The sequence below is a fragment of the Hippocampus comes genome, unplaced genomic scaffold (genome assembly GCF_001891065.2).
Source record: "Hippocampus comes isolate QL1 unplaced genomic scaffold, H_comes_QL1_v1.1 scaffold190, whole genome shotgun sequence".
In the NCBI taxonomy this organism is placed as follows: Eukaryota; Metazoa; Chordata; class Actinopteri; order Syngnathiformes; family Syngnathidae; genus Hippocampus; species Hippocampus comes.
In genome coordinates this window covers 76,331-86,172 of record NW_017805121.1, presented here as the reverse complement: position 1 = coordinate 86,172, position 9,842 = coordinate 76,331, and the positions used below count along the sequence as shown (strand labels likewise).

At 56.5% G+C, this 9,842-nt stretch overlaps 2 protein-coding genes and 1 long non-coding RNA gene across 5 annotated transcripts in view; 2 read left to right on the top strand and 1 right to left on the bottom strand.

The window, feature by feature from the left end:
• dmrt3a (doublesex and mab-3 related transcription factor 3a) overlaps positions 1-998 on the top strand; it is a 3,931-nt gene extending 2,933 nt beyond the window's left edge. Inside the window, 1 exon segment of the mRNA XM_019865923.1 lies at positions 1-998. This exon segment is cut by the window's left edge and continues 20 nt beyond it. Coding sequence (XP_019721482.1) covers positions 1-847 — 847 coding nt within the window. The 3' untranslated portion in view covers positions 848-998.
• Positions 999-1,119: 121 nt separating this feature from the next.
• Positions 1,120-2,117, bottom strand: LOC109513495 (uncharacterized). The gene is made up of 3 exons (XR_002167778.1): positions 1,964-2,117; positions 1,477-1,591; positions 1,120-1,370 (listed from the first exon to the last, which is right to left on the bottom strand). It is a non-coding gene; the product is annotated as an uncharacterized LOC109513495 (long non-coding RNA).
• Positions 2,118-5,502: 3,385 nt separating this feature from the next.
• Positions 5,503-9,315, top strand: dmrt2a (doublesex and mab-3 related transcription factor 2a). Of its 3 annotated transcripts, XM_019865922.1 has the most exons (5): positions 5,503-5,592; positions 6,424-6,820; positions 7,675-7,777; positions 8,232-8,393; positions 8,584-9,315. In XM_019865922.1, the coding sequence occupies exons 2-5, from the start codon at positions 6,437-6,439 to the stop codon at positions 8,859-8,861; spliced, it is 927 nt and encodes a 308-aa protein (XP_019721481.1). In that variant the 5' UTR covers positions 5,503-5,592; positions 6,424-6,436; the 3' UTR covers positions 8,862-9,315. The 3 variants fall into 3 exon arrangements, with proteins under 3 accessions (XP_019721481.1, XP_019721479.1, XP_019721480.1); XM_019865920.1 differs by having other exon boundaries at positions 6,418-6,820; positions 8,232-8,779; XM_019865921.1 differs by lacking the exon at positions 5,503-5,592 and adding an exon at positions 5,629-5,726 and having other exon boundaries at positions 8,232-8,779.
• Positions 9,316-9,842: the final 527 nt, after the last annotated feature.

The following is a 9,842-nucleotide window of genomic DNA, read 5'->3' as shown; positions in this document are numbered from 1 at the left end:
CTCCAAAGCAAACTCCCGCCGCACCCCGGAGCCGCGGGAGGAGGAGGCCCCGGCCGCCGAGAGCCCCCGGAGGAGCCCCGCCGGTCCGGGGCCGGCCATCGAGGGTCCGGCCGGCCCCGTCGACCCCCCGCCCTTCGGCCTCAGGGCCAAGCGACCCCCGCTGGAGGTCCTCAAGAAGATCTTCCCGGGCCACCAGGCGCCCGTCCTGGAGCTCATCCTGCGGGGCTGCGGGGGCGACCTGGTGGGCGCCATCGAGGCGCTGCTGTCCAGCCGGGGCCCGGAGGGAGGCGCGCAGCCGCAGCCGCACCCGGACTCGCGCCCCGACCCCCTGCCGCTTCCGCCGCACGCTCTGGAGCACGGCCCGGGCCCCTACCGGCCGGCGGCGTCCTCCGCCAAGTGGTCGGCGGGCTCGGCCTTCAGGGTGCCGGATTCGCTGCGCTTCGCGTCCGAGTCGCCCTCGCTGGGCGTCCTGGGGGTCCCCCTGCAGCACCCGCGCTACCCGCTGGTGCTGCGCAACTCCCTGAGCCGGGGGGCGGCCGGCGCCCTGGTGCCCAACGACGTGACGCTGTGGAACACGGTGGCCCTGCAGCAGCAGTACCAGCTCCGCTCGGCCGCCGCCGCCGCCCAGTACGCGTCGCCCTTCGGTCCGGCCGCCGCCCCCGGGGGGTCGGCCTTCCGGGGGGCCTCGCTCCTGCACCAGCACCACCCCAGAGTCACCGAGGAGCCCCGCGGCGACAACCGGGACGGGGACGGCCGCGGGCCCAAGGGGGGCCCGTACTCGCCCGACGACGACTACGAGGAACGCTCGGATTCGGCCGACTCGCGGATCTTGAACTCGTCCGGCTAGAACGCTTTGGGCTTCGTGCGGACCGGACCTGGACAAACGCTGATGTGAACGCGCGCACGTCTACGTCTCCTTCCTGTCAGCATGTCGTCATGATTGTGAGCATGTGTTGAGTGTGACTAATAAACGAGAAACGGCGGCAATGGAAACTGCAGCGAATGTTGCACGGCTGCCCTGCCGCGACCACTTTGGTGCACTCAAACGGGAATGACGCAAAGAGAAATCGCCTCGGTCAGTGTCACAAGTCGCCTCTCAACATTTCAAGGGGGGGGGGGGGCTGGATTCAAACATCAGCACTCTCAAACACTAAATCAAGACGTTTTCTGTGGCGGGGCGGTTTTAAATTGTAATAACAGTGTTCACCGCTAGTTGGCAGACAAGCCCGCCCGCATCCAAGCTCAAGGCCGACATCAGACGGAAACAATTTCAACCCAAGTGCCCGCCAAAGTAAACAAAAAGAGCACGTTTTCAAAAAGAAGCGTTGACGGTCGGTTGGAGCCGCGTGACGAGTTCCTCAAAGGGTGGCCTGCAAACACACGGATGCGGTCGACGTTTCATGGTGCCCCAAATGCGGATGATTCATCAGAGGGCCGGCTTCACTGCCCGACACTGCGGCGTGTGAATGAGCCAACCTGACAATTGGGGAATTTTTCGCTCTTGGGTCGCATCGAAGCTTGTGGAGCTGAGGAGTGGATCCTCACCGATAGGCAGCGGAGCATGAAACTGGATTCACAGTCTCTTCTGTTCCTGGTGCAGTAAAAGAACACACACACACACAGAATTAAAGTGGCATTTTGGTCTTACATTTTGTTGGAAGGTACAAGTCGGGCTGATCAAAACTTGCTGGAGGGGCCCTCCATCATTTAGTCGCTAACGCCCATCTAATGCCGAGATCAACGACTGGCTACCTCGTTGGCCATCGCTAATCATATGAAATGAGCGAGCGTTCGAGGCACGGTGGCGATCGAAAGCGCTCACATAGTTGCCAAAACAATCGTTCACGCCGTGCACGACACCAGCACGTTGCCGACGCGCCCCCTCGAGGGCCAATTCCAAAACAAAAGCCCAACAAACAAATGAGGGCTTCAAGATTGCCGTCAACAGCATCGGGTCACGTACAAACGTCTCGGACTCGGTTCCCCTTCATGTTAGCGATCATGCAACAACTCGTCAAGAAGGCTGACGGGACAACAAGGCTGGAAGACGGTGAGGTCAGCACGACCGGAGTCGTTTCGTTCCAATAAGAGCAGGTTCAATGTCAGGCGTCCGCACAGCTTGCAGATGATCTGTTCATTTGAATCAGGTGCGTTGCAACGGGGAGACGACTCGGAAAGCATGCGGGAAGGCCGCCCTCCACGACCTGACTTTGACGCCAACGCTTGAATAAGAAGACCGATGGCGCCATCTGGCGGCCAAACGTCGACTCAGCACGCGTCCAATGCGCGCCACGCCTCCGCTTGGTCGGCGCCGGTCCGTCGCGTTTCCTAGCCGGAGTGGGACGACGTCTGGCGCTTCGACGTGGGCGCTTCTCCCGAGCTGCCAAAGGGGGCTCCAACGCCCACACGGCGTGATCGAGAACGCCGTCAAACAACTCCGGAGCGTTTTTTTCCTAAACTCGACGTTTCAATCGCGAATCCCAAACAAGCGGGCCGGAGTGTTTGTTTCCTCGTTTTCCGACTGATGACGCCGCCTCAGGAGCAACCGGGGAATTGGGGGGGGGGGGGCACAGTATCTTACACAAGGACACTTTGACAAGGTCGCAATGGCCAGGGATTGAATTGAACCCGCACCCTGTGGGTTGGGAGAGGACGACTCGACCACTGAGTTCTGCCGCCCCCTTTTGGAAGGACTTGGAAGTACATCACGAAGCAGTGAAAGCCGTTGAGAAGCAAGCGCTTGGTCCTTCCCAACACCGATTTCAAATCACCCCTGCTCGTCTTCAAAAACAAGGGGGCGGAATCGCTTCAGGAATGTGTCCCAAGAACCCCCTCAGATGACAGAAAAACAGCGTGGACAGTCTCCGAAGCCTTCAGTTGGGGGAACCTTAAAAAGTCACCGTTGGCCGCGGCGACCGGGCTCTTGATCGCGTTTCTCCGAAGGCGAGGGAAGACCTCGAATGCGTCCGGGGTCAGTTTTTATTGGGTCCCGCGTTCCCAGATCGTGATCCGGGCCCGCAGCTGGAAAACGTGCGGCAGGGGCCTACGCATTGGTAGCAGGTTCCCTCATAAAAACGCTCAAGCCTTGGCTTTGCCCTCACGGGGGGATTGGGGGGGGGGGGGGGTTATGGAGAAGCCAGGACTCCCCCTCTCAAAGAAATGGAGCCTCTCCACAAAGACCTCTGGAAGACCTTGAAGGTCGACAGGCTGTCCCGCATTTCCCGGTGCAACTTGTCTTTTTGCTTTCCCAAAGAGGGTGGCAGGAATTCCTTCCAAGTCTCATCCCGGGGGTCCCTTAATGAGCCACAGAGAACGCGTTACACCTGGCGAGGCGGCCGGAGCCCGGTGATGAGCGCATCCCTCCGACCCGAGCGGGGGCCCGCGCCCGTCGGATCAAAGCATTCCTGGCCAGGAAACTGCGGCGTGGGGGGGCCGCTCATAACCCCCGTCGTAAATTAAGAGACCAAGTGGAGAGTCAGGCTGCACCTGCAGGTCTTCAACCCCCCCCCCCCCCTTCGTCCACACATGGAGGAAGAGTTAGGGTCCCGGAGAACCGCAGGCAGGCAGCACACTTCCGCTTCTTCCAGCGGCGGTGAGTCGAGTGCAAGTGTACGCCGAGTCCACGCCGCAAACGTACGATGCGACTCCATGACGGGTGTGCGCCTTCAGCCCGACGGAAGCGCATGCAAAGAAAGCGCGTCGACGCCAAAGATGACAAGAAAAGACGAGCCGAGTACAGAAAACAACAAGACGGTTTCGCTGACATCGGCAGACTTGTACAAGGCGCTCCCGTTTCCTCGGTCCCCGGACCGCCCAGACCGCCCTCTTTACGTCGTGCTTTGTGGAAGGGTCCTTTGGCCGCACACCTCGGATTCGTTCATAGCTTCGGTCGGCTCATTCGGGCCGAGTTCGAGGAGCGTCGCCGTGGCCCGTCCTTTGTGGATTCGGGAGCGCCAACTCTGGGCACCCGGTATGGTGTCGTGCGTCTCTGTTCAGTTGCGAGGACCGGCGAGCGTTTAGAAAGCCAAATGCTGGTAGCGCCCCACTTTTGACTCATCCAACTCTGGCATCTATGTTCGACCCTGACTGCAGGGGGTTGGAACGACCTCTTGAAAGGAAGAAGAAAAAAAAACAGCAAAAAGACATGATACAAACAAAACAAACAACGTTACTCAGAAATGCAACTGAAATAGTGACGGAAAATAAACTGTCAAACCAAGAAAAGTGTGTGTGTGTGTGTGTGTAAAAGCAAACTTAGATGCTAAAGCAACACGTGTTATTTCATTTCATAAATGCCAGTGGTTCTTAAGTTTGTTCGAGGTCCCGAACCCAACCAACCAGTTGATATGATGATAGTCGTGCAGCGTGTACTACCGGAGACAAATTCCTTGTGTGTTGGACATACTTGGCCAGTAAAGATGATTCGGATTCTAATATGCACATTGACTGAACCCTTCATTTTTGAAAAATAAAAATATGATTTTTTTTTTTTTACAAATTCAAGACGTAAAAAAAAAACGCATTTATGAACAGAAAAAAGACATAATGATATTTTTTTTAAAATTGTGCACAAAATGAACCAGCCAGTGATGGCCAAGCGGGCGTGTCAGAAGTCGTTGACATGTTGAGTCGGGTGTGTCTCAACCTCCATGGCAGAGGCTCCATCGAACCCCTGAGACCAATTCGGTCGAACCAAACCCAGGTTAAGAACCACTGATACTGTATATACTGTCTACACACACACACACACACACACACACACTCTCTCTCTCTCTCTCTATCTATATCTCGATATATATGTCTATATATAGATATATAAATGGAATGAAATAACAATAAGACAGATACACACATGTTGCTTCAGCATCTCAGGCTGCTTTTCCACGCTCGGCAGCCAGTTGGATGGCACTACTGATGTCCTCCTCTCAGACCGAATTGTTTGGATGGCTCCTGACGTCATCACACCATAGACGAGGGCACGTCTTCGGAGGACTGCTCTTGGTGAATTCTCAGTCGGCCATTGGAAGTGTCGCTCAGTGGGTGTCCCCCCCAATTGACCCGCGGGGTTTTGCGAGGTCACCACAAAGTTGCAGTGCGCCTCGGCTAACCGACGACTGAGAGGCAAAGAGAGAGCCCGCTCCCTCGCAAACGTGTTGCTCGGAGACATTTTAAGATGACATCCAAAGAAGACGCTTCTCGAAGAGATGAGCTAACTAGCCTAGCTCGATCAACGCCAGACGTCAATATACAACGGCGCCGCACAAAAGGCCCTTTTCCACTTGTTCGACTTCAAACGACAACTTGACGGCTGTTAAATTGTCAACGTCAACTTTCGTCGAGCGTCACCGGGCGGATTCGACCGCTCCGGAAGCTCGGCGCCTCCCCATTGGTCGCTTTGTTTGAATTTGCTTCGGACGGCGGCCAATCGGCGCGGTGTGGGCGCGGCCTCGGGAGGGGAGTCGCCGGGAGCCGGCGAGGCGACGGCCAACTCCGCTCGGCAGGCTCGCGAAGGCGCACGCTCGCACGGTGTCCGTTCACCGCTAATTGGGCGCTCGCAACTTTCCAGCGGGCTTGAGAACGCTTGGAGAGGAGGTAAACGTTTAGTCTTCGTTCTGTGTGTCACATGCGTGCGCGCCACTTGTTTTTGAAGAACTGAGGACGCGGCTTCGTCTATCTTGGAAGTTTTTCTTTTCGGGTTTCCCATGAACACTTTCTGCACTTGACAGGTCTTGTTCTTTTAGATTGTTTAGTCATATCGTCTGGATTCGAAACCTGTACGTTTAGAAACATGTCTGTTCAATTATCCGTTCCGACAGTCTGGATTTATTATTATTTTTTTTTTAAAGAACATTTTAAACAACTTTTCAAGTCCAGTCTGGTTTAGAATGCTGTATTTTTGACAGAATTATTTTGGGGGAATTCATGTAGTGTTCATCATAATTCGTGGCTTCAGAAATACGCTGGGGATTTTTTCAAAGTGTTGAATGAAATGAAAGACGATCTCTTGCTGCCGCACGTGCATATTTTGTCAACACGGCAGACAGAAAAATGCTGTCGTGGGATCTCGCCATCTCTCTATCCGACTCAAATAAGGCCGTGAAAATAGGCCGCCTCGGACCTATATTGAATTTCCTTTCGTTTCGTTTTTTTTTTTTTTTTGGGTGGTGGGGGGCGTGAAACTGAATGGAAAGGGGAAAAAAATATCAATTTGACCCTGACCTGGTTGCAGTAGGTCCGTTTCAAAATTTCAAAAAGCGCAGAATACGACTTCAGACGAAATAAACGTGTCGGCCATCGAGCGTCCAGATTTGAACTTCCAATGGAAAACGCGACGAGTACAGTTGGCGGTCATGCGTGCGGGCGACGCTCGACGCAGTGAGACGCGGCACCTAAAAAGCAACTTGCGTGTTTTTTGACGCTCAGGGCGCTCGCCGACATGACCGAGGGTTGCGAGTTCGAGATCGACGTGGAGAGCGTGGAGGCGGAGGCCGACGAGCGAGCGGAGGAGGAGGGCGACGACGACGACGACGACGAGGAAGACAACGGCGACGGCGGCGGGGAGGCCCGCGCCGCCGCCGCCGCCGTGGACGCCGCCCGGCCGGGCCTCCCCGGAGGCCTGAGCCCCGGCGAGCAGCGGCGCAAGCTGAGCCGCACGCCCAAGTGCGCGCGGTGCCGCAACCACGGCGTGGTGTCGTGCCTCAAGGGCCACAAGCGCTTCTGCCGCTGGAGGGACTGCCAGTGCGCCAACTGCCTGCTGGTGGTGGAGCGGCAGCGGGTCATGGCCGCGCAGGTGGCGCTGCGTCGCCAGCAGGCCACCGAGGTGAGAGGGCCGCCCGACGCCGAGCGACGCGACGCGACGCGACGCGCGAACGGCGACCCGACTCGCTTCGGAGCCGTTGAGCGGGCCAAAACGCTCCGACGCGCTTTCTCCGCCGAGTGCAAAGTCGCCCGTCTGCACTCGGCGTTTGCAAAACGGGCCGAAAAGTCAAACAGCAGCACCGCTGCTCGCTCCACTCGAAAGAAACGTTCAAAAGTGAGCGATGCGATGCGTGTATTTACTTCCACTGTATGGCTTCATTTTGTGGGCCGGTTTCGAAAATCCCCCCCCATTGATTTGACCTTTTTTCTTTTCTTCAAACTCGTCGACTGCAACAATGTCGAGAACGTCTTCTCGTTGATGACCTTCTCCTGCTCAAATTTCGACCCATTGTGGGGTTTTTTTTTTTCATTCATGAAATTATTCTCCATTTGAGTTTTTTTTAGCTTCATTTTCTTTTTTTTCCCTTTGCGGGGGGTGCGAAACAGTTGAAATATAATGTAGGTTTTTTTTTTTTTTCATTTAGCAATGCAAAATGAGTTGACATTTTCAATTGAAATGAGTTTGACGTGATTTAATAAGCGTGAAGAAAAATCAGTTTTAATCCGACCAAATGTTCTGACGAGTCCATTTTCCAACATGGCCACTCGATTTCCAATTCGACTTTGACACGGCCGACTATTTCAGACATGAAAGATGTCGATGTCCTATTTCGTTTGGATCGATGTGCCCTCAGAATCGGTGAACGAAACGCGTCCGCTCGATTGTTTGCGAGACGAAGACGCGGACGGCGGTTCGGACTTGATCTGAGACGACGGCGTTTTCTTTGCGCGTGACCTCATGTCTTTTTTTTTCAGGACAAGAAAGGCCTGTCTGGGAAACAAGTTGCGGCCGAGAGGAGGCCCATCTATCAGAGACATGTTCGTCCATCAACTCTGCTGGCCAAAAGCATCCTGGAAGGTAAACCCCCCAAAAAAAAAAAAACCTGGCAACGACGGTGCCGGTCTTTGGGGCTTTCAAGGGGAAGTCAGGTCTTGACAGGAATCTGCTCCGCCCGTCGAAACGCGCCATTCGCACTCATGTTGCGTTTGTGGAATATGAGTCGGGCGGCCGGCCGCGTTTGGCCATCTCAGCCGGCGGCCATTTTGCCGCTTGCCGTCGACTGAACGTGACCTCCAAGTCGCTCAGGGGGAGCGCCCCGTCACGGCTCCGCCGTTTTCGGCAAAATGCGCCAACCCCGCCCCCTCCCAGATGAGGCCGGTCCGAGCAGCCGCCCTTTGCTCCTTTGCGATCGGGTTTTTGCAGGGGTCCTTCCAAGACAAACATCTGGAGATTTGCTCGGAAGCTCCCGTACTAGACGCGTGCGCTGTACGGCGACGCGGCCCCTGACCTTTGCTGTTTCCCCCGACGACAGGTTTCCGCCCGTTGCCGTCCGATCCCTTCCTGGCCGCCGGCCCGTCGCTGCCCCCGCCGCTGAGCGACCGCATGCGCAAGAGGCGGGCGTTCGCCGACAAGGAGCTGGAGAGCATCATGCTGGAGCGCGAGTACAAGGAGCGCGAGCTTCTGGAGAGCGGCCGGGCGTCGCCGCTGCTCTTCGCCAACCGGGCGGCGCGCCGCGCCGTCGACTACAACGCCTACAATCTCGCGAGCCGCCGCCTCGTCGCGGGACCCGCTGAGGGCGACGCCCACGTCCGCCGGCGCGAGGGAGAACTCCGCTTTCTACCCGCCAAAGAGGCGCTTCGGACACGCCTTCCCGGCCAAGCTCTCGCTCGACGTCGACTCCGGCTTCCGCTCGCTCCTCCAGCACTCGCTGGGCGACGGCGGGGGCGGGGCGGCGCCGTACTGTAAGGAGCTCCTGCAGGAGGCGGCGCGCAAGCTCCGGGAAAGCTCCGGCCGGGACGCGCGGGCCGGCAAAACGGCCGACGGGCGCGCCGAGGACTTGCTGTCCGAGCCGGGAGGGGCCAAGATGGCCGCCGGCGAGTCCCTGTCCTTCTCGGTGGAGGCCATTTTGAACAGACCCGCCATGAGTCGAGCGTTTCATTGAAGCGGAAATGGCGTCGCGCCCCCAATTCGCAAGGGGGGCGGTCGGGAGCTTTCCAAGCTCCGATTCTGGCGCGTGAATGCGACGCGACGACCACGTAAGCAAAAAGAAAGATCTCGAAGCGAGGCCAAACGAGCTCGTCCTCCGTCGACTTTGAAGCGGGCAGTTTTTGGCCCCTGAGAAATCCGCAGGAGATTTTCTAACTTATTGCGATTTTGTGCGAGCGGCCATCTGACGAAGACGCTCCGGCGACGTCCTCCCTGATCCGATGCAATTTGTCAATCGCTCGGCAGGGCTTCCCTCCGTGTCAACGTCTCTGCAAAGAAGACTTTCTTTCCCGCGGTCGTGGCTCTGTCCGGCGTCTGCGGTCTCGCTTGCGCTCGTGCCCGTGAGATAACGCCACGGTCCAAAGTTTTGAAAGCGCTTCCTCATGTCAATAAACGTTTGCCTACAATGTGTCGCAGTTCATGCCCAAGCAAGTCTGACATTTGCGTTCAAAGCGGACGTTTTTTTGGTTCTGAAATACGAAAGGCCAATCCTTGAAAATGTAGCCCCAGTTCCGCCGAGGAGCCCGAAATTTGGTAGACGGCTCCATCGTGAGAAGCCATACTCCAACATGGCCTTTTTGGGTCCTTGCCAGCGTTGCTGCCAGGGTTCCTTCAAACTTGAACCAAATTTGAAGCAGACGCGCAAGCCAAGATGACGAGCAACGGTCTCCTTTTCGTTTTCGCTGCCTCGTCCACGTGGGCGAGCGTGCTGGTGAAGGTTGAGCAATGACTAGAAAAACAAAAAAAATAGTGCATGCCAGAGACATTTTAAAGTCAAATCTAGTGCCTGAGCAATTGGTCGTGATGTCGCGAGGCAACATTTTGGTTGCCACACGAAAACACATTCCAAGATGGGGGGGAAAAGGGCCATCAAAAGGAAAACGGAAGCAGGGCTCCCCAAACTTTTTTCCCATGAGGGCCAAATCACTTTTGCCTT

Excerpts from the sequence above, each read along its gene's own strand:
- dmrt2a (XM_019865922.1), top strand. The coding sequence starts at position 6,437 with ATGACCGAGGGTTGCGAGTTCGAGATCGACGTGGAGAGCGTGGAGGCG. Across the intron at positions 6,821-7,674 it reads GTCGCCAGCAGGCCACCGAG|GACAAGAAAGGCCTGTCTGG; the intron begins GTGAGAGGGCCG and ends TTTTTTTTTCAG. Across the intron at positions 8,394-8,583 it reads CGAGCTTCTGGAGAGCGGCC|CGCTCGACGTCGACTCCGGC; the intron begins GGGCGTCGCCGC and ends CGGCCAAGCTCT.